This window comes from Gymnoscopelus braueri (genome assembly GCF_963280865.1).
Source record: "Gymnoscopelus braueri genome assembly, chromosome: 24".
Lineage (NCBI taxonomy): Eukaryota > Metazoa > Chordata > Actinopteri > Myctophiformes > Myctophidae > Gymnoscopelus > Gymnoscopelus braueri.
The window spans coordinates 38,854,827-38,878,763 of record NC_137626.1 but is presented as its reverse complement, the minus strand read 5'-3'; the positions used below and the strand labels follow the sequence as shown (position 1 = coordinate 38,878,763).

General features: G+C 43.7%; 2 protein-coding genes across 3 annotated transcripts in view; one reads left to right on the top strand and one right to left on the bottom strand.

The window, feature by feature from the left end:
* The window catches only part of LOC308080392 (peripheral plasma membrane protein CASK-like), a 94,949-nt gene that overhangs the window by 23,658 nt on the left and 47,354 nt on the right, over positions 1 to 23,937 (top strand). For both annotated transcript variants that reach the window (XM_080422235.1, XM_080422234.1), the window contains exons 3-5: positions 8,604 to 8,709; positions 9,039 to 9,116; positions 9,509 to 9,581. In XM_080422235.1, coding sequence (XP_080278361.1) covers positions 8,604 to 8,709; positions 9,039 to 9,116; positions 9,509 to 9,581 — 257 coding nt within the window. The remainder of the gene's footprint in view (positions 1 to 8,603; positions 8,710 to 9,038; positions 9,117 to 9,508; positions 9,582 to 23,937) is intronic.
* Positions 16,536 to 23,066, bottom strand: LOC308080465 (putative G-protein coupled receptor 34). Its single transcript, XM_080422365.1, has 7 exons — positions 22,978 to 23,066; positions 22,321 to 22,402; positions 20,875 to 21,252; positions 19,659 to 20,108; positions 18,658 to 18,835; positions 17,659 to 17,722; positions 16,536 to 16,818 (listed from the first exon to the last, which is right to left on the bottom strand). The coding sequence occupies exons 3-7, from the start codon at positions 21,219 to 21,221 to the stop codon at positions 16,589 to 16,591; spliced, it is 1,269 nt and encodes a 422-aa protein (XP_080278491.1). The 5' UTR covers positions 21,222 to 21,252; positions 22,321 to 22,402; positions 22,978 to 23,066; the 3' UTR covers positions 16,536 to 16,588.

Below are 23,937 nucleotides of genomic sequence, written 5' to 3'. Positions count from 1 at the left end.
GTGTGTGTGTGTGTGTGTGTGTGTGTGTGTGTGTGGGGGTGTGTGTGTGTGTGTGTGTGTGTGTGTGTGTGTGTGTGTGTGTGCGTGCGTGCATGTGCTTGCGTGCGAGTGTGCGTGTGCGTGTGCCTACATGCGTGTGTGTGTGTGTCAGGGGTCGCGCTATGATTTTAATCTGCCGGTCCCAATGTCCGGAAGGATCCAAATTTATCGGACATCTGACAAAAATAACGGTCATAATTATTTTTATGCATTAATGACAAGCAGGTGCGTAAATACAGCCTAACACTTAGGCCTACAGCATTATATTTTGGATTGAGCTATTTGAACATGAACCATCATAATATACACATTTTATATAGCAGGGTCATCTTACACAAATACATTAATTACCTACATTACCATTTGCGCATGCTGTGTGCGTAATGGTTTCTCAATAATCAATTGCGTTTGAATGCATTTTCTAATCAAAGGGCACTGCACAAAATTGGGCATTTCAGATTAATCCTTCAGCTGACCTGTTAGCTAGGGCAATAAATTATAGACCACTACTCACTCACAGGAGGTTATACTGTATAGTTAGACAGTGGATGCCGTCCGTGCGTCTAGTTGGGACAGCCGTGGGAAAGTTGATGAGTTGTGAGAATCTTGTTGTCTCCTCATAGAGCTATTCAGTTCAAAGTGGTAACGTTTTAACGTGTCCACCTCATAGAGTTAAAAATAGGTCCACCATTATGATTAACGTCGTGTTTCACCTCGATGCCATAGTTGCAGTAGCCTATAGCTGTTGTGGAGAGTATTTACGCGTGTTGGATATTTCATCTTCAACCTGCACTGTTGTTAAACTGTAGGGCAACTTGCCAACTTTACTCACAAGTGCCCTTGTAGTAGACTAGTATCTGTGACATATTCTAACTCGTAATGATACAACTTGTGTGTGACTGAGTGTTAAATACACAACTTTATATAATGTAACTTGTAACCGGACCGCGGTCTCTGTCTGACTGCCGAGACCGCAGTCTCTACGCAGCAGCAGCTGCAACAACTCTCTTCTTCCTGTTGTACCTTCACAATAAAGTGTCTCCCATTTACCGCCCAATGCAGCACATTTTACACTGGTTATTATTAACAGGAAATAGGTGTAACTTAACAGCGTGTGACACACTCTTTCTTTCTACCTCTCTCTCTCTCCCAGAAACATGCTGTTAAGAGAGAGAGTGAAAGAAAGAGCGAGAGAGCGAGCGCGTGAGAGAGAGAGAGAGAGAGAGAGAGAGAGAGAGGGAGAGAGAGAGAGCTTGCAAAGCAGAGGATTTGAAATGTGCCTAATTTGCGGTGATAATGAATGACCTGCCGTGTCATTATCAACCGGTCAGGATGTCCGGAGAGATTAATTTTTTCCGGTCTTTGTCATAAAAAATCGGTCAAAACCGGACTAACGCGACCTCTGGTGTTTGTGTGTGTGCTTGCGTGCGCGAGCGAGTGTGTGCACGCATGCTTGTGTGTGTATGGGTGAGTGCTTGCATGCTTGTGTGAGTGGTTGTGTGCGTGTGTGCACCTGTGTGTGTGTGTGTGTGCATCTGCATGTTTTTGTCTGCATGTGTGTCTTTACTGTATGTGTATGAGCTTGCTTGTGTGTGTGTGCGTGCACGCATGCTTGTGTGTGTGTGTGTGCACGCATGCTTGTGTGTGTATGGGTGAGTGCTTGCATGCTTGTGTGAGTGGTTGTGTGCGTGTGCGCACCCGTGTGTGTGTGTGTGAATGCTTGCATGCGTGTGTGAGTGCTTGCATGTGAGTACTTGCGTGCATGCGTACGTGCATGCGTATGTGTATGCATGCGTGTGTGCATGTGTGCGTGTGTGTGTGTGTGTGTGTGTGTGTGTGTGTGTGTGTGTGTGTGTGTGTGTGTGTGTGTGTGTGTGTGTGTGTGTGTGTGTGTCTGTGTGCGTGCGTGCGTGCGTGCGTGTGTGCGTGTGTGTGTGTGTGTGTGTGTGTGTGTGTGTGTGTGTGTGTGTGTGTGTGTGTGTGTGTGTGTTTGTCATACTGTGCTATCAGTGACACAGTGCTGGCAGTCAGCAGGACCATCTGTGAGTGTGGCTCAGAGATGACACCATGGCAGGTGACAACAGGAAGACACAAGCTCTGAACCTCAGTCAACATGGACTCGCTATTTTGGGGGAGATTAAAATGTTCGATGTAAAAAAATAATTTAAAAAAAATCAAGAAGTTACAAAACAAAAAAGAGATACAAATCCACATTTGTCAAAGAACGAAAATAGCTGATGTACAAGCTCACAAAGGGTCACGTTGTGTCACGTTGTGAGCTTGTACATCAGCTATTTTCGCTGTTTGACATACGACAAATTATGTATATAGGGCTTTAAGCATAGATATAGAAACCTAGATACCTCATTGGCCTCGGCAGTTCATTAGAGCGAGTGAGCGACCTGTATCGCAATACAAGGCTCTGGCGGCCGCCATAGAGGGCAAGCTGCCACTCAAAGTGACTACTGGCCAATCACAGCGCGTTGACTACTGCCCAATCACAGCACGTCTAACTGACAAGTTGCTGCGCGGCTACCTCTTAACACTTGCATGACTAAGCCATCAATATGACCGATTTTGAGAATTTAAAGTGGATTATCTTCTCTCATGAAGCTCTGAGAAAGTTCCCCTTTCATGACTTTTCCTAAATATTTGTTTCAAATCATCTCAGTTTATTTTTTTTCTGAAACGTATTATAAATATGAAATATATACCATATATACCATCCCAGCCGTTATATTTTGGCTAAATTGACCGCTCTCCCCCTCTCTCCCCCATGGAAGAGTAGTTCACACCTCGAGACCCCCCGCAGAGCGCCCGTAGACAGCAGACTCGCTGCTGACGAGTCTATGTTGCCATGTCTGCTTATTATAAGCGACTTTGGGCTTGTTTTTCACGTCTTTCTATTATTATTATTATTATTATTATAATTACATTATAATGGTAATACTTTTCTACTCCACTACAGCTCAGAGGCAAATCTTGTACTTTTACTCCACTACAATTATTTGAAAACTTTAGTTACTAGTTACTTTGCAGATATAAATATCTTTTCATACTTGTTTAGATTAGAGATTCATGCATGTCCTTTTGTAAATGATTTTTTATTAGGTAAATATTTATATAGAAAGGTCTAACCAGGGACTGGGGTTGCAAATTAGCCTCGGCTATAAACCCCATTTACAATGCAATGGTTTCATGCCTCACTGTTTTCTTAGGGCACAACGACGCATGCAGTAACATTTTCATAGACCTGACTGCTTATTTCTCTCGCAAAATTTGGCAACCCAATGCTGCGCCAACAGATCCGATCTACAAGCAGATTGCTCGTCAGCCAGCGACTGTTTTATGTTTGTAGATCAGATATTTAGCGCAGGAGTAGAGCAGGAATTAGCACATTTGTGGAACATAGCGATGTGTTCACTTGTTACGCTGACATGGAGAGGAGAGGGACAGAGAGGGACAGGAGAGGAGACGCTTCTGTCAGCGTGGACAGCTGATAGAATGAGAGCTTTACGCTCAGACAATAATGTGAATATTATATAATATACTATTGGTTTGTCAAGAGATATCCATGTGTTTTGGACAATGGAGATAGTCACGTAATTAGACAGTGGCTTCAGCGTTCATATAGGCTCCATGTTTCACTGAAGAGTTTAATGTGACGCTACAGATCGCACTGTTTTATACGCTTTTTTATAAAGATTTTACATACAGAATCTGCAGTTACCATTACATTTTATAATACTATTTTATATATATGTATACTACATTACTATTTTATAATGTTTCTGCCTGCCTACAACAACAATTATGTGGGCTCACTGACTGAGCAGAGAGCAATTGAGATGTTAATGGCTATTTAGAAGACAATGGAACCCCCCACTGTTTGGGGGAGAAAGTGTGAACTAGTTTGGAGCACAGAGGGGAGACAGTAGCCAATAGGATAGCCTGATTTGGGGATCAAAATGATCGTTTTTCAGGCAGTGTGGAGGATAATGAAACCTCAGTCATGCTAGTGTTAAAGGGTTAAGGGCTGGGTTACGAAAAGACCCGCCCCACCCTGCCTCTGATTGGCCTACCGAACGTCCCCTTCTGTGACGCACGAGGACATTTTCCGAGGGAGGGCGGAAGCTGGTGCGTGCCCGAGATACAGACGCCTCAGAGCCGGAGGAGGCGTCTACCTTTATATGTCTATAGCTTAAAGAACGACTTCACCCATTTTCAACCTCACCTTCATATAATTAGTCCTCACTAATGCTCATTATAATACAATTGGGGGCGGGGGGCACCGAAACCGGTCGTAGCACCGGGCGTCTCGAAGGGTTAATCCGCCCGTGCTTGTAGATTTGCTATTTTCACTAGTCTCATTTCCCTTTTGGGTCCTGAGCTAAAAAGTTATAACGCCATTATCCAAAGCGCTTTACAGTGCGCATTACATCCACCCATTCACACACACCCATTCACACACACACCCATTCACACACACACCCATTCACACACACCCATTCACACACACCCATTCACACACACACCCATTCACACACACACCCATTCACACACACACCCATTCACACACACCCATTCACACACACCCATTCACACACACCCATTCACACACCGACGGCAGAGGAAACCATGCAAGGCACCAACCTGCTTATCAGGAGCAGTTATAGGTGTTAACCACTTAAACCCCATATGGTTGACACCAGTGATTCCCAACAGGAATGGGACGTGAGGATATTGCAAGTGGGCCCCCTAAATAATTGACAAAACACTCGATTTTTTAAACACCTCTAAAGTTTTGAAATTGAAAGGAAAACGTTTCACTAACTGACAAAATATAGGTGAAAACAAGGGTAATAGGTGGTTTTAGGACGCGTAAAAAAAATCAGGGGTTTTTCAGGCCAAGGATCCCTTAGCTGAGAGAGAGAGGAGAGAGAAAGCCTCACGTTGTGAGGCGTTGTGAGCTTGTAGATCAGGCTATTTTCGGCAAATGTTCGCCTCAGAATAGGGATGCTAGGGTTGAGGTGGTTAGTGTAAAAAAAACTAAAACCGGACCCTCTGTTGAAGACCCCTGCTATCAAATTATATTTGATGGTTCATGTTCGTGACATTGTCACGAGTCACAGGCGGAGGAAATGAGTAAGAGGCCACTTGAAGTGTGAAGGTGGAGGGTTTGGCCCCAGGCCAACAGCAGTATTGGAGTGTAGGCTTCATGTAGTCTCGTGACCCCCCATCTGAAATTTGTTTTGTGCCAGATTGACCCCCAGAAGAGAAGATGTGTGTTAAAAATGTCAAAATGATTTAATTTTTTGTTTTAAAAAAAGGTTAAAAAATAGCAGATGTACAAGCTTGCAGCGCGGCTTGTATAGGCCTATCTGCTATTTTTGAAGAGCCAACGTATACAACTAGAAGTTCTGCCCGCTACGCGGGCAGAATTCTAGTACCCCCCCCCCAACCCCCCCAAAGCAACATCAGCAGCACACACAACATTCACCACAATGACAAACAAATTACGTCCGCGCAAAAATAAGCGAGGGCTCGCTTATTTTGGGGTTCAAAAATCGTGGGATAAAAATTTCCCCCAAAAAACGCATCGCATCCTGCCGTCATCCCTCTCTCTCCATCTCCTTGTCTCTCTCTCCCCTCTGGCCCTCTCTCTCTCCCTGTCTTCCTCTCTCTCCCTCCCTCGTTCCCTCTCTCTCAATTTCCCTCCCTCCCTCCCTCTCTTCCTCTCTCTCTCTCTCTCCCTCTATGTCTCTCTGTCTCTCTCTGTCCGTCAGCGAAAATTCTCTCGCTGTGTTTGGCTAACTATTCTCTCTCTCCCACCCTCCCTCTCTCTCCCCCTCTGTCCCTGGATACATGCGTGTCACTGACCGCCCCTGCCGGTTCTCTGAATTTTTATTTTTAAATAGGCTCTTTCATGATTAATTGACCACACATATGAAGTGAAACAACTAAATTCTATCCAAACGATATGTTATAAGTGAATTCCGTGCCTCAAAGAAGAAGTTTGAGAGCGTTTTATAAGCTAAGGTAAGAAGTGAAGGCACTCGCACCCTGACTCGCACAAACAACAATGGCTGCCGTTCGTCTTTTGTCGGCTGCACTCGGAGCCATTCGGGCTCAGTCGAACTCGCCACCTGTTTGGCCAACTTTTGCTGTCAATCACAGAACGATGAGCGACGACGCTGATAGGCTCGGAGAGTGAGGTTGGGTTGTGTTGCCATGTCCAGGTGTTGTAAGCGTGAAGTGGGTGTAAATTGGTTCGAGAAAGTATGTCGACGCATGCGCAGTGCGCAGCTTTGTGTTTTTTCATGAAGCTGGTTGCTTGTTGCTCGCGCACGATCTGGCAACAGCGGTGAATACGCATGCGCAGTGTGCAGTTTTTTTGGTACAAACACAGGTACAGCCAGTTTGCGGATTGTAGTATAGATATGGATAAAGGAGTTAAAATGATTGTGATGCTGTATTAACACATTTTGCTGGGGACCCCCTGGAACCCCTCAAGGACCTCTGGGGGTCCCCGGACCTCACTTTGGTCTGGAGCACAGAAGCTCTGAAAATCAGAGGATCAGGTAGTTCCAGACTATATGTGGCATTGGGAGATTTAGTCTGGCTACGCGATACAAGCCTTCATGAGACGGATGCCAATGAGACCGCAATAAATGCATCACACAACCAATGTTGGTGTAAATAAGAGGTTTGATGAATGAATGAATGAATGAAGGAATGAATACCTGCCGCTGATCTGTCCAGTGGAAGTAAGATAGAATAAAGAAAAGCATGGAGAAATTGAGCCGGCAGGATACTTGATGGAAATGTCACCAACAGAGAGAGAGAGAGAGAGAGAGAGAGAGAGAGAGAGAGAGAGAGAGAGAGAGAGAGAGAGAGAGAGAGAGAGAGAGAGAATGAAAGAGAAGGAAGATGAGTAGAATGGAGGCTCTGTAGTCCCAACACACTGTCTGTCTGTGCGCTGTTGTGTAACACACACGCACGCACGTACGCACGCACGTACGCACGCACGCACGCACGCACGCACGCACGCACGCACGCACACACACACACACACACACACACACACGCACTTGGATTACTATACTTGTGAGGACATCAACCTTTTTAGCAATTTTTGGAGCGCCATTTTGAAAAAAAGAAAAAAAGCCATTGTTATCCCTAAATGATAAACTGAAAATAGCCGATCTACAAGCTCACAATGTGTCGCGCTGAAACGCATTACAAGCTTGTAGATCAGCTATTTTCAGTGCGCGGCACAATGCTAAAGCCCTAAACCAAACCCCTAAATGCCGAACCCCCAACCCAATTCTGTTCTTAATTGCAAAGTTAACTCTAAAAATAAAATGTCTTTACTGTAAAAGAACCATTACCATTACTGACCAGGAAAATGGTCCTCACACAATGTCTATCTGTCAAATTCTACTGTACTTGTGGGGACATTTGGTCCTCACGAGTATAGTAATATACACGCACGCACGCACACGCACACACACACACACACACACACACACACACACACACACACACACACACACACACACACACACACACACACACACAGAAGGGGAGTGATGTGTGTAAATGAGGTTTTTATGGCGTTGGAACAGATCATTGTGGTGTCAATGGTCCGCTTCTCCTGCCCTAAAGTGGACCCTCTCCTTTTCAACCCGCTATTTTATAGCGGTGCACACTGTGGATATCCTCAGTGGTCATTTATCCATCCGTACCTCAGAGAGAGTACACATTGGAACCAAATGGACCCATGAGGCTGTTGTTGGCCAAATAAGCTGACAGTGGATAATGGGACAGTGGATGAATATTGGTGCTTCCTTAACTCAATGTTTTACTCTGGCGGTTAATGAGTTAAAGGACAACTGCACCCGTTTTCAACGTTTCTTCATATATCTCAGGAATTATCACAATTATCATTACAATATGGTTTCCTACTCGGTCTGTGTTTCATAGGATGGCTGTGGACACTCCAGAAACCAGCCTACCAATGACATCATTGTTAGGCAAATTATTTTTTCTTTCAAATGTTTTATTTAACTTTTATAGAGCTTGGCAAAGCTGTCAATAAACAAATGCTGTAACTAGTCGTCACTTTCTCGTTACTTTCTCACTTTCTCCCTATTGGCTAAAAGCCATCACTGTGTGTTTCTTAATTTCTTACGATAGCCCGCTGGTTGCTGCTGCTGGTAGCGCCCCTGCATGGTCATAACGTGATGTATAATCCCAGTCAATCAATGCAGACAGTTTGTAAATAAAAATAAATCTCCACGTTTGCATGCATGTCTAATCCTTCTTCTTTAGCCGTTGCTAACGCTAATCATCATTAAAAAAAATATAGGGGCTATGAAGGCGTATTCTTTTTCTGTTAACGATATGGGAATCACTTTTGTTGATGTGTTGCTTATTTCTTTTATTAAATTGTGGCGTTGTATTGTAGTTTGTGATTGATTGTTTGAAATAACGTAGCAAACTCTCTCTCTCTCTCTCTCTCTCTCTCTCTCTCTCTCTCTCTCTTTCTCTCCCCCCTACAGACCTGAAGAGAGAGGCCAGTATATGTCACATGCTGAAGCACCCTCACATCGTAGAGCTCTTGGAGACGTACAGCTCAGATGGAATGCTCTACATGGTGTTTGAGTAGTAAGTAGCCACCCTAATTGATATGTATTTGGCCACGGAACCCCCCCATCTGAAAATAGTTTGTGCCAGGGAAACACTCAACTAGAGTAAAAGTACCTCCAAATTGTACTTAAAGTACAGCACTTGACATGTACTTAGTTACTTTCCACCACTGCTCACTATACAATGGGATGATTTTTTTGCACATTTCTTGCATTTTTGTACAGTGAAATGTGTGTTCATGTAAAGTTTCATAATGTTACACATGCCAGTTACAGCTTTAGCCTTCTGACTCTCATTGCTGTTGTCTTCCCTCCATCTGCCTGTCTGTCTGTCTGTCTCTCTCTCAGCATGGACGGTGCAGACCTCTGCTTTGAAATCGTGAAGAGGGCAGACGCCGGATTTGTCTACAGTGAAGCAGTGGCTAGGTACGCACGCACGCGCGCACACACACACACACACACACACACACACACACACACACACACACACACACACACACACACACACACACACACACACACACACACACACACACACACACACACACACACACACACACACACACACACAATCCTGTGAGGGGAATGGTATGAAATATTAATAAGACTTGAAATAAACTCTCCTTTGAGGATGCAAGATTGACTTCCCCTCTGTCTCGTTTCCTCTGTCTGTCTGTCTGTCTGTCTGTCTGTCTGTCTGTCTGTCTGTCTGTCTGTCTGTCTGTCTGTCTGTCTGTCTGTCTGTCTGTCTGTCTGTCTGTCTCTCTGTCTCTCTGTCTCTCTGTCTCTCTGTCTCTTTGTCTGTCTGTCTGTCTCAGCCACTACATGAGACAGATTTTGGAGGCTCTTCGATATTGCCATGACAACAATGTGATTCATCGCGACGTGAAGGTGAGACTCGTCGTCTAGACGAGACGACACACACGCACACACACACACACACACACACACACACACGCACGCACACACATGCACACATGCACGCACGCGTGCGCACACTCTTAGTTTGGTTTGTGTTAGCTTGTAACTGACCTTTACAAGGTCACGTACCTGTTCAGTGCACATATTTGAGTCCTGGAAGTATTTCCATTAACTTTGTTCCATAATTGAATGTCCTGATGCATCATAGAAGAGTGTCGCAACGAAAGTAGTGAAAATAGCAGATCTACACGCTTGTGAGCTTGTAGATCGTCTATTTTCACAATTTCACAAGCGCAGTGTTTCAATTTCACTTATGTTGCACAAAAAAATACCTGATCTACAAGCATACACTGCGTCATGCGGCGACCGTTTTTTGCTTGGAGATCAGATATCTTTTTAGGGCAACAGTAGCAGCCCGAGCAAATTAGTGAAACATACCGATGTGTGAATGATCCAAGCACCACTGAAGAAGAAGAGCACACCCAGAAATCAGTTGATCACAACAACAAAAAAACTAGGCACGTTTCATGTTAGAGGTAAAATGTTCTCGGCTTTCTGTTGTTTTTCTGCTGTTTAAAAAAAAAACAAGCCACATTCAAACGACAATAGCTCTGAGATGGAGGATCGCGACCGCCCATTTTTTTTTTACTGTAGCGGACGTCATAGAGAATGTTCCATGATTTTTCAAAGGTACAGTAAAATCGCTGTTTTCGCTGGCAAGGGGACGGTAGACGGATGAATGAATTCCTGGCAGTCAAAGAGTTAAAGGGAATGGCAGCAGATACTCTGATTGGTTTGATTAATGAATGGAACATGTGGAATGCTCTTCCACATGTCTTGAGAACTGCAGCCTCTGTGGACATTTTTAAGAACAACCTTAAAACGCTATTATTTGAACAAGCTTTTGCAGATGTTACATGATTGTATTTCCACGTTTGTGTTGTTAATTGCTGTACTGCTTGAGATGTATTGTACAGGCTTTTTTTTTTTTTTTACTGTTCTACCTATTTTAATACCTTGTTTTGTTTTTAATCTCTATGCATGTGAAGCACTTTGTGAGTCCTCTCTGTGAGAAGTGCTATATAAATAAAATACTTACTTACTTACTAAAGTAACGCCCAAACCACACCCATGAATGAATTCAGGGCCGTTTTAGACTCTAATAGTGAAACCCAGATGATTAAAACATTTAAGCTGTCGATTAATTGTCATACAAATAAGTGCGACTAACAATTTAATTGTGTTTTTGGCATTGGACATTATGCATTATGCATGCCATTATACAAATAGCGTAAATACCTGATATACCAGCTTGTAGATCAGCTATTTCCGCAATTTTGGGAATTTCTTTTGAAAGGTTTTTCAACGATTATGACCATTATGTTAAATGATTGCGATTATCTCAAATAATTGCGATTAGGCGATTGTCTAATAATTGTGACGGGCTTATTTACCCAGACTCTAGTATTGTGAGCAAGAGGTGGTTTAGTTAAAGGCAGATCACAGTGATTAGTGTACTGCTGATCACTTAAACCCCAGGATCCATAATCTCAGGGAAAACTGTTGCTATTTTCAGCGAAGATGTTTAATATAGTAGCTAAAACTGAAAAAGACACTAGTATAGAGCTCAACCATACTCCGCTCAACCATATGGGGTTTTAAGTGGGTTTTAACCATCTTAACGCCAGCAGACCAGATGGAGCGATCCTGATCCGGATCTCTGATCCCCACAATATCCAGCCTGCATCCATTACTGCAGCCTGAGGGACACCCCGCCCAAGTCATTGACCGGCCAGTTAGAATTATGACTAGTTTGTTGGATATTGTAAATATCCTGATATGGCAAATGTGTTGCCTTTTTTTCTTGGTTTTAATCACTTATGTCACACTATAGATATTAGTTTTTTGTATCTTCATACTATATACAAGATGTAAAAAAAGAAATAATAATAACAAAAATAGCTGATCTACAATAGATCAGCTATTTTAGCTATTTTTAAAACATTTTGAAAGAAAAAAGAAAAAGAAAAATTGGAATCCACCCCCACAAAATTGATAATTTGTATTAAAATTGACTATTACTTTTTTATTATTATTATTGTATTATCAATCAAATCGAGTAGTTTGAATAACTATTGCAGATCAGTTTTGGAAAATACAAAAATAGATGCACGTGTGTGTGTGTGTGTGTGTGCGAGTGTGTGTGTGTGTGTGTGTGTGTGTGTGTGTGTGTGTGTGTGTAAAGTGCAAAGCACAGCGCAGTGTGTGTATGTTAAAGCATGCACACACATGCTTTAAACAGGGCTCTGTATGTGGGTGTGTTTCAACATTTCAACTTCCTTCATTGTTATCACATACATACACACATATACAACGGTATCATTTATGGATGCTTCACATTGAAACAACAAGACAAAACAAAATGGTATTTGACCCAAGACGTGTGTGTGTGTGTGTGTGTGTGTGTGTGTGTGTGTGTGTGTGTGTGTGTGTGTGTGTGTGTGTGTGTGTGTGTGTGTGTGTGTGTGTGTGTGTGTGTGTGTGTGTGTGTGTGTGTGTGTGTGTGTGTGTGTGTGTGTGTGTGTGTGTGCGCGCGTGCGTGCGTGTGTGTGTCTGCACGTGTGCGTGTCTGCGTGTGTGTGTGTGTGTGTGTGTGTGTGTGTGTGTGTGTGTGTGTGTGTGTGTGTGTGTGTGTGTGTGTGTGTGTGTGTGTGTGTGTGTGTGTGTGTGTGTGTGTGTGTGTGTGTGTGTGTGTGTGCGCGTGCGTGCGTGTGTGTGTCTGCACGTGTGCGTGTGTGTGTGTGTGTGTGTGTGTGTGTGTGTGTGTGTGTGTGTGTGTGTGTGTGTGTGTGTGCAGTCAGTAGGCTTGGGCGATATCCATTTTTTAAAACCGGTATTTTGATTTACATTTTACCGCGATTTTCTGTATTACCGACCAATTAAAAAAGGTTGTAATAGCGCCAGTGATAGACTGAATTTCCCCATGATCTGAATGCTATATTTCTTATCCGCCGCTAGATGGCAGCAGCGGGAATTATAAGAGCCGCCAGACAGCACACATATAAAAATGTTTATATCGCATGATATAAACATTTTTATAAAAATTTTTTAAATAACGAAACAAGCCAAGGACAAAATGGATGATGTACCAACAAGGTAACAACATTTATTAGTCTACACTGTTTTTAACCTCAGTTAAAAAACAGTGTGCATAAATCCTGAGTGCAAAATACTGTGAGGGTAAACTAAAGTAGACTTTATGACATCCTCTTGTAAACATTAAACAATGAATTAAATGACCTTAGGCTTAGAGTGCAAATACAGTAACTTATACTGTAGCCTTACTAACACCCGGAACCGAAGACCCGAGCCCCGAACCGAGAACCGAGCCGGTTCGGGGCCAAAATATTGACATGTCCCTCGGGTGGGTCGGATCAGTTCCAATTGTCACGGTTCTCGGTCGGATCCATTTGAAATGGATGGACCTGCCGATGACCAGCTTTGTATTATTATTATTATATTAATCTCTTTAACCTTCGGTTTTAAAATGAGACCAATGCGTTGTAAATTACGCTCCCAAATCATATCGCCTGTTCTCTCATAGTTTAATGTTAACAGCCGATTGAAACGCAGCCAATCTCACGCGCACCGCACTGCAGTCGCCCCAAAACACAGTCGCCCCGTAACCTCAGTAAACTATGCCTAAACCTAACCTTAATCCTAAACGTAACCTCATTAAAACGGTGCCAAAATCTAACCTTATTCCTAAACTTAACCTCAGTAAAACTATGCCTAAACCTTAACTTATTTCTAACCTTATCCTCAGTAAAAAAAAATACAAGAAAATGGGGGCGAGTGTGTTTTGGGGCGAGTCTTCCGGGCGGCTGCGTAGTAACATCATGGAGGCTTTTTAGCAAGTGAAATGCAAACAAAAGCCACCGGGAAGATGCAAGTTGGAACGTCGTCTGTGTGGAGCATGTTTATGGACATAATCTGCGGGGACAGACGGTATAAAGTCGGCGAAATGTTGTCTTGTCTGCAACACAGAACAGAATGCACGAGCTGCGTCACGCAGCTCGTCTGTGATTACTCTGTTGGGGCGGGGGGGGGGAGCAGGAGTTGACTGAAAAACATGGCTAATCTGAATACCACGGTGATTTTAGCTATAAATGAGCTCCGGGTCCAGTACGGGTCTAGAGACCCGGTCAGACCGGGTCTAATACATTTTAATTATCCTCGGTTTGTTTCGGAACGGGTCCAGTTTGCCTCGGTCCCGTTTCGGGCCGGGTCCACCTAGCACGGGTCCGTTTCGGACCGGGTCCAGTAATTAGGATATTTTCTCGGTTCCGTCCAGTCCAATTATCCACGGGTCAGTTTCGGTTCGGAATAAAGTAAGTAGAAAAAAGTAATTTAGACGTTTATAGGTAAAAAATAAGAAATAATCAAAAACTTTTTTTTAATATTTTTTTTTTAATGTAATATATTAATTATTATATAATGACGGTATGCGGTATTTTTTATAATACCGGTATTGTCTTTAGATATCGAGATATACGATATTACCGGTATATTGCCCCAGCCTAACAGTCAGTACTGCCAGTTGGTCAGACTGTAGTTATGAATGGATTGTGCTGTAATAACCCATTCTACCAACAGAGGGCATAACATCATCACATACGTTTATTTTTCTGACACAACATAGTTTTGTAATGCAAAAAAACATTTGTCCTACATGCATATTTTAAGTATTTTCACTTTACTAGTAAATTCCAATTTTCAATATGTTTACTTTCACTCTACATCTCAGATCCAAATATTGTACTTTTACTCCACTATTTGTATTTGAAAACTTTAGTTACTAGTTACTTTGAAGATTTTGATTATTATTATAAAACATACATTAACTACTTCAGCACTTTATGTACTTCGGCTATTGTCAAAAGATTTCTATACATTTTGAAAACTTGTGAAATGGGACATTCAGCGTATTGAGCCTTTTTGTAACCCTCTAGCAGGACAAAGTAGGGCATTAATTTACAAAAAAAACTAAATATATAAAGTTTAAATATGGATCGATATGATTTTTTGAAATGATTTGTTTTAATAGCAACGATATTTGAAATGGCCCTGTCCAATATACACATACCTGACCCATATACAGATTATGTTTCTGATTGGGATATTAGAAATGTATGGTGCTGTGTATTGAAGCAGGTAATTAGGTCTATAATTCTGAAGGATATAGCAGCCCAGTGACACAGTGATGGAGTCTATAACAGATATCTGTCTATCAGTTGATTTCATACTGGAACCTGAAATATATTAAAGTTAGTGTAAGTCATATTGTTTTGGTGAAAAGAAAAACAGATATACAAGCTCACAGCGCGCCACTTCGAGCCGTGCTGCAAGCTTGCACTTATGCTATTTTTGAACATTTTTGAAATAAACCTTCTCTTCTGGGGTCCCTGGCACAAAATGGGGAGGGGTCTGCGGCCAAATAGGACCTAAAGTTTGAGAACTACTGATTTAGAAGGCACTTGCAGAATCGACCTCAGGTCTTAATGGGTTAATTGCAGTAGTGTAAAGTAACTAAGTACATTTCCTCAAGTACTGTACTTAAGTACAATTTTGAGATTTTTTTTTTTTACTTTACTGGAGTATTTCCCATTTTTAATACTGTTAGGGCGCGCTCCCACCAAGAGTTGGCTGGCCGCTGTTTGCAGAATCTGCCAATGCATTGTCAATGCAAATGCGTTGATTCACGCAAGAGCAGATTTTTCCGCTAGTCGCGCAGACCTTGCGTTTATCTGCTCTCCGCGACTAAGCATAAAACTGCTGGAGGCAGGCGCTGATTTTCTCCCTCTGTCCAATCGGGTGAGTCGAAGGCAGACCGTCCCAAGACTCAGGAAGCAACATGGTGCTCAAGGCAGCAGGCGTTGCGGGCTACGGGGAGGGTCCTGAAAGTGAGTGACAGGCGCGACACTCCCGTTTTTTAGAATCCGCTGGCTGCAAAAAACTGTGGCCGCGCACAACCTGCGTTTAACAGCGGCCAGCCAACTCTTGGTGGGAGCGCGCCCTTACTTCTACTCCACTACATCTCAGAGGAAAATATTGTGCTTTTACTCCACTACAATTATTTGAAAACTTTAGTTACTAGTTACTTTGCAGAATGCAGATATACATTATTATATTATAAAACATACATTAACCACCTTATCCCTATTTTATACCTAAGGCTATTTGAAAATAGCAGATCTACAAGCTCACAACGCGTCGCAGCTTGTAGATCTGCTATTTTCAAACATTTTTGTACTTTTGGTACAGTATATTTTGATGCCAATACCTTTGTACTTTTACTCAAGTAACATTTTGAACACAGGCCTTTTACTTGTAACAGGGTACTTCTACATTGTGGTATTGATACTTTTACTTAAGTAAAAAATTTCAATACTTTTTCCACCACTGGAGAAAATAGGCTCCTGCCTCCAGCAGTTTTATGCTTAGTGGCGGAGAGCAGATAAACGCAAGGTCTGCGCGACAAGCGGAAAAATCTGCTCTTGCGTGAATCAACGCATTTGCATTGACAATGCATTGGCAGATTCTGCAAACAGCGGCCAGCCAACTCTTGGTGGGAGCGCGCCCTAAGGGCGCACTTTTATTTTACCTCTGGGGCAGAATCTGCCAATGCTTTGTCAATGCAAATGCGTGGATTCTTGGAAAAAATCTGCAAGCCCAGGAATCCACGCATTTGTATTGACAAAGCATTGGCAGATTCTGCCCCAGAGGTAAAATAAAAGTGCGGTGGGAGTGCGCCCTAAAGACTACATTGGGGAGAAAAATACAAAAGCAACAACAAAACTTTTACACGCCCGCCGCAAATTGTCACTCCTGTTGCCATTACCGGCTGATTATAATCAGGAGTGGGTCTTTTTAAAGTCACTCTTTGTCCATCTTGTCCTGTGTGTGAACGTGTCCCGTCATTGCTGGGTGGAGGATAGAGGCAGCCTCAGTGTTGCGTTGTTGATGACAGTGGCGTCGTCGTTCATGAAGGAGGCAGGGCTAAGGTTGCGTTTGGGCGGGGTGGTCATGCACTGCGAAGGCCGTCTGAACTCTGCGGTGGAGCTGTTGGATGTGGCCTCGGTCAGGAAGGGCAGCTGGCCGCCCAGACGCCTGCCCAGCGCACGCATGGCCGCCTTGCGCACGGACCCTGACAACAGAGGTGCAACAGGGGTGCGATTAATCAAACTGATTGGTTTAAAGGTAGTGTAAGAGATATTTTTAGTTAAAACAATGTTTTTTTTTGGTGTGAAAAAGTTAAAGCTCTATATCGTGATTGTAATCATTGCTGTATAGAGTGTTTGTTCAGTAACAGGTGTCTCCCTGTCTCTCCAGCTCTTTAGTAAACAGGAAAAAAAAAATCAGGTGGGTTGCTAATTTAATCCAATTCCAAATTCATCAGCTCATTTAGTTGTTTCATAACCTCCAATTTTACTTGTTCTTGCTGTATCCTGTATTGAATGAAATTAGTATCCTGAACAAGATGTTTTTGTTTTTGACGCATTCCTAAGTCAATAGGAATACGACAAAAACTAAAAAATATCCAGGAATTCAAGTCTCCATGGGGTGACTAATTGATAGAAAACTTTTTTTTTTGCTGTAAACTATCCCTTTAAAGAGCTGCAGAGAGACATGGAGACTCTTATTACTGAACACACTCTATAGTATGGTTACTATGGCAATATAGAGTTATTTAACACTTATTTTAACACAAAACAAATTGCTCACTGCACCTTTAATCCAGAAAAAATAGCAGATCTACAAGCTCACAAGGCATCATATCGCGATGCGTTGTGAGCTTGTAGATCTGCTATTTTTCTTATTTTGGTGTGGCACCGTTGGAGAATTATGAATGGTTGAATGGTTGATCAGAGTTATTCATTTAGTCAACTCAAATAACATCAATTAGAATGTTTTCGACCTGATTCATATATATATATATATATATATATATATATATAAAGAAAATAGTGAATAGTTACAGCCTTACCTGACAACAGGAAGTACATGACAGGGTCCAGGCAGCTGTTGAAGGCAGAGAACAGCAGCATCACCTAGACAGACAGACAGAGAGACAATATCAACACAGTGTCAACAATATTCAGCAATACACAACAAGATAAAGTATTATATATATAGAGTAACATTGGGGAAAGATATTAATGACAACAGTATCAGTGCAGACTTGTATCGAAAACAGTATCGATGTGCACACGCACGCACGCACACAGGCACGCACACAGGCACGCACGCACACACGCACAGACACACGCACGCACGCACGCACGCACGCACGCACGCACGCACGCACGCACGCACGCACGCACGCACGCACGCACACACGCACACACACACACACACACACACACACATACACCAAAAAAACAGTCAGCCCAAAGACCAGTGTCAACTTTGTCGACTAAAACTATGACGAAAAATGTTCATCGATTACCTTTTTTCACTGACAAAAAAATGAATAAAAACTATGATGACTAAAACTATTACTACACATAACTGTACTGACAATTTTGTCAACGAATAAAAACTAGACTAAATGTTAAGGGGGAACTAGTGGGGAAGAGATCCAGTAGAACTAAGACAAGTCATTTTATACTTGGTTGTGTGTGGTTGTCGTGCTCCGAAAATAGGTACAAGCTCACAAGCTTGGCTATTTTCGGCACGCAGCTAAGTATAAAATCAGGCATTTACGACGCCATCGCGGCCGGCCCAAAACAATGTTTTCAACTAAAACTAGACTAAAACTACAATATTTCAGATGACTAAAATATGAGTAAAACTGAAATGGAGTTATTCAAAAGACTATGACTGGAAATAAACAAATATTTGCTGTCAAAATTAACACTGCCCAAGACCAAGAGCCCAAATTGCAGACAACCCAAGACCAAGAGTAGACAACCCAAGACCAAGAGCCCAAAAAGCAGACAACCCAAAGTGGGAAAAAAAGAGTCAGTATGAGTGCGGTAGTGACCTCGTTGGTGCGGTCCACCGTACGCAGGTAGTGACAGGACGGCGGCGTGGGGCTGAGCTGCGACAGGATGTAGACGGGGCGGAAGGCGTGGTACGGCGCAAAGCACACGGTGAACAGGAAGAGGACGAAGAAGGACTTCCTGGCCGTGCGTCCGTAGCGCTGGGCGTTGGGCAGCTTGCTGCAATTCACAATCGAGGCATTAATAGAGTGTAGAGAGAACAATGTAGTGCCGTAAAGAAACTATAGGATACCAGTAAGCAATGAACCTAGCATTTGTCCCTGGACCCCCCAGGAGTCCTTGAGGGGGTTCCAGGGGGTCCCCAGCAAAATGTGTTAATTAGCTTCACAATTTAATTTAACACCTTTAAACCTTAATTTATATGTTGGCTATTTGGAAAATGGCCAATCTTCAAGCTCACAATGCGATGCATTTTTGAAACATTCGGAATAATTTGAACGATTTTAACACAAAACTCTCTTGGGGGGTCCCTGACACGTAACCCATTAAGACCCGGAACGCATTTGTGTCATTTTTAGATTTGAGAGATTAGATTTTACACTTTGGCTATTCAAAAATAGCAGGTATGCAAGCTCGTAGCTTGTGTGCCGTGCTACGAGCTTGTAGATCTGCTATTTTTTTAAATTTATTTTTAAATGTATGCAAATCTGTGAATATATATATTCTTTTAAAGCGAACATTTTTAACACAAATCTTTGCGTCTGGGGGGTCCCTGGTACAAAATGTTTTGAGATGGGGGGGGGGGGGGGGGGGGGGTCCGTGGCCAAATACATATAATGTTGTGGGTCCTTGTCTATTATGAAAAAGTTTGAGAACCACTGATATAGCAATATAGGTTGTTTTTTTTTACTGTTGGGATTTAGAAGACATTTGTAGAATCGGCTTCAGGTCTTAAAGGGTTAATATTTTCAGATGGGGTGCCTGCAGCCAACAAAAACTAATCTAAGAAACACAAACATGACATAGAGAACACAAGTACAACCTTCGTGCGGCCCTCAGCAGCCGCGCGGCCACCTTCCCGTAGGAGACCGCCAGCACGGCGAACACGGCCCAGAAGAGCGCCACCAGCGCTGCGTTGACGTAGGCCTTGGCCCGGGCGCCACGCCGCCGCTTGAACTGGAAGCACTTGCCGGGCACCTCGCTGCCCTCCCTCGCAGCGATCATGGGCACCAGCAGGGCCAGCGAGAGGCCCCACAGCAGGCCGCACGCCGCCCAGGCCCACCGCGCTCCCCCTCCGCCGCACAGCCTCCTGGACATGGCGGCCCCCCGGGCAGCGCCGCCGCGGTGGCCCCTCAACCGGGCGTAGCGGTCCAGGCTGATCAGACCCAGTAGTGTGATGCTGACGTACATGTTCATGTAGAACACGTTGCCCACCAGGCGGCATGCCGTGGCGCCCAGCGCCCACTGGTTCCCTCTGGCGTGGTACAGCACCCTGGATCACAAAAGCACAACCGCAATCAGCTGGCATTGTCTTAGATCAGGAGTGGGCAACTTTGATGGTGGAGAGGGCCACTATATTTCCACACTCACTCCAGAGGGCCACATTGCATATACTGTCGGGCAGACACCTCTTATCTCTGTATTTTAACTTTTTTCGTAAATTAATGCCGTACTTTACCATTCTATGTCACACAAAAGTAGCAAAAATAGCCGATCTACAAGCTTAAAAGGCTTCGCACTGTGACGCGTTTTGAGCTTGTAGATCAGCTATTTTTTAATTGTAATCCTGAAAAATAACATTCTTACTTAATTTCAAATGCATTTAGTTATACTTATGTCTACTTTTCATTTGTTGACAAAATTGTCAATATAATTTTTGTCATAGTTTTAGTCATAATAGCTTCGTTTTTATTTCGTTTTTGTCAGTGGAAAAAGGTAGTCGACGAACATTATTCTCCATGGTTTTAGTCCACGAAATTAAAGGAATACTGCAATACAAACAAATTGCCAATCATTTTATATGTGCGGTGTCCGCTGCGGTGGAAGACCATCTGAAAATATTTTGTTCCGGGGACCCCCAGAAGCAAAGATTTGAGTTAAAAAGGTATTCAAAGATTTGCACACATTTTCAAGATTGTTTAAAAAAAATAGCAGATCTTCAATCTATGAACTTGTATATCTGCTATTTTTGAATAGCCAACGAAATTAAAAAAATGACACACAGATGCGTTCCCGGGTCTTAATGGGTTAACACTGACCTGAAGGGCAGGCAGGCCAGCAGCACCAGGTCGGCCACGGCGCAGTTGATGAGCAGCACATGCACCGAGTTGCGTCGGCGCTGGAGGCAGAGGAAAACCCACAGGGCCAGGAGGTTGCCCGCCAGGCCCAACAGGAAGAACAGCGAGTAGAAGACGGCCAGGGGCGCGCGCAGGGCCTCGTCGTCGAAGGAGCACGCAGCGCCGTCGGGCGACGTCTCGTTGGGGCGAGGGGAGGAGGAGGAGGAGGAGGAGATGATGGACGGAGCGGTAGAGAGGAGAGAGATGGACGGAGGGGTGGAGGAGGGAGAGAGAGTCGGGAAGGGAGAGCGGGAGGACAGGGTGGTCATGGTGGCTTCAGAGCGATGGGAATCTTCTCCTCTGAGAGGGAGAGAGAGAGAGAGAGAGAGAGAGAGAGAGAGAGAGAGAGAGAGAGAGAGAGAGGGAGAGAGAGAGAGGGAGAGAGACATAGTAAATGTCCCGGTCATCAAATTATTGGCTCAGGAATGTTACAAAAACAAACAAAAAAACTCCCATGAATTTAAGGTTTCATGGGGTGTGTAATTGAGGGAAATTAAGTTGTTGGGTTAATTTGAGTTGGGTTCTCCTTTCTGATTGGAAGAAATAAGGAATTACTACAGTCAGAGCTGTAGAGACGGGGAGACCTGTGTTACTGAACAAACACTCTATAGCAATGATCTGCATATAGAGCTATTTAACACTTATTTTAACAAAATAATATCACACCACCTTTACATATGAGTTTTTGTAGTGTAGAAATACAGGAAACTAAAGGGGGATGTGATAGTGCGGAGGTCAACATATTACCCAGTAATTTGCTCTCTGCACCGCTCACCAACATCAATCCATCCCACCATGTAATCGCAGGGCTTTTCTGTTATTATGCTGGCCTGAAATGGCTCATTGTGCGGCTCAAATTTGAAAGTGAACCCTAATTTATACTTAGTCGCACACCGGTGTCATGCACTGTAAATCTGCCAGATCTACAAGCTCACAAGAGGGAGAGCAGGGAGTAAGAAATCAAACATTAAATAAGCCGGTCAAAGAGAACACGAAACGGATCAAGATATCTACATATATATTGTTTACCAGTAGTTCTCAAAACTTTCAAGGACCCCGTAACTCTTAGAGTGTACACCCTCAGAGTTACACACCCGTAAGGGACCATTTGGAACCCCCATCAAGGAACCATGAGGGTCCCTGGACCCCACTTTGAGACCCACTGCTTTATACACATAGCATACGAGCAACGATGCGTTGTGAGCTTGTAGATCTGCTATTGTCAAAATTTTAGTACGTTTACTTTTGGTACTTTAAGTACATTTTGATTTACATTTAAAACATTTGAGTATGTTTCCCACCACTGCACTTCAGTTCAAATGGTGACTCACATGGTCACATGGTGGTTAAATGGAAAAAACAACTCACCAGCAAAACGCCATGCGCAGATTGGTTGCAGTTACAGTTTGCCGAGTGTGCAGAATCATATGCGAGGGTTTGCTGGTCGAGACTAGTCAGAGTCAACATGTCAAGTCCCAGTATGCCGTTTAAGGAGAAAACAAACAAAACGTTATTTAGTTCCTTTTCTACACATATAAAGCTTATGTTAAATATAACATAAAATCTAACGTGACAAAAAAATTGAATAATACTGTATATTATAACAATTTGAGGCTAAATTCTCTCCGGAGTGGAGTGAGATAATGATAAAAACCTTCCATGCAGAAAAATGCATCTCAAAGTGTTGTACACACAAACGCATATAAAAAACATACATACAGCATCAGAGAAGCAGATACAAAAATTTGCATAAAACTAAAAGAAACATATTAGGCACATTAGAAGTAGTTAGCAAATTAATCACTGACATAGCCAGGCGAGACGTATTTAAGATCTTGTTTAAAAGTGTCTACCGATCAAGAGATGTCCTGCCCCTTTTGCTTCTCATCCACCGAAAACAGCAAATCTGTAAGCCCACGAACGTCGTGTTCGTGGGCTTACAGATCGGCTATTTTCGGCGCTCGGCGCAATCGTACGACGAAGAGTAAATGGTGCTTTGAAGCGGTGCTTTGAAGCTGTGCTCACCTATGGTGTTGGCGTACTGCGTCCCCTAGGCTGCTCCTGTCAGCTGTCTGCTCATCAGGGTGCGTGTGGGAGTGATGCATCGGTCTGTGTAACGTCTACTTCCTGTAACCCCCCCCCCCCCCACCTCCGCAGTCAACTCTGTGTGGCGGCCACGAGCGTATCCGTCTGATGTCACTGTCGGATCTGACAACCCCTGTCTCTCTGTCTGTCTCTCTGTCTGTCTGTCTGTCTGTCTGTCTGTCTGTCTGTCTGTAAGTCAGCCCCCCTCCCCCCACACACACACACTCTCATGACTAAACTTCCACCTGAGGAAGTCAGAGAGCGATGAGAGGAAACCGAACCATTATGGCCACACGTGCACACGCGTGCGCACGCACACCACACGCACACACACACACACACACACACACACACACACACACACACACACACACCGTGCTCTAGCACAGTCTATGTAGCGTTGTTAGAAACACATTGGGGGGGGGGGCATGGTGGTGCAGTTGGCAACGCTGTCGCCTCATAGCTAGAAGGTCCTGGGTTCGATTCTCGCTGGGGACACTGTGGGCACTGGGGGCATGTTCACTAGGTGGGGTAGGCGAAAGGGCCTTTCTGTGTGGAGTTTGTTCTCCCTGTATCCCCTAGGGTAGGTAGGTACCCTCACAAAAAAACATGCAGTAATCCTGGTCTCTATACTGCCTCCACCTGGTCAGCCGGGGCGCCTGATGGAGGGGAAAGGAACTGGTTGGAACAACGTGTTCCTTCCACGCGCTACATCCTACCGGGGAAACTCCCCCCTGTCAGGTGATAAGAAGCGGCCTGCTCACTCCTCATGCATTGAAGGAAGCATGTGCTCAGTTCGGGGCTCTCCCCAGGCTGGCAGAGGGAGAGTAGCGCCCAGGATTACAAGTTTGGCATTAGCACTGGTGAAAAAATGGGTTACAAAAATCATGGGATCTATAA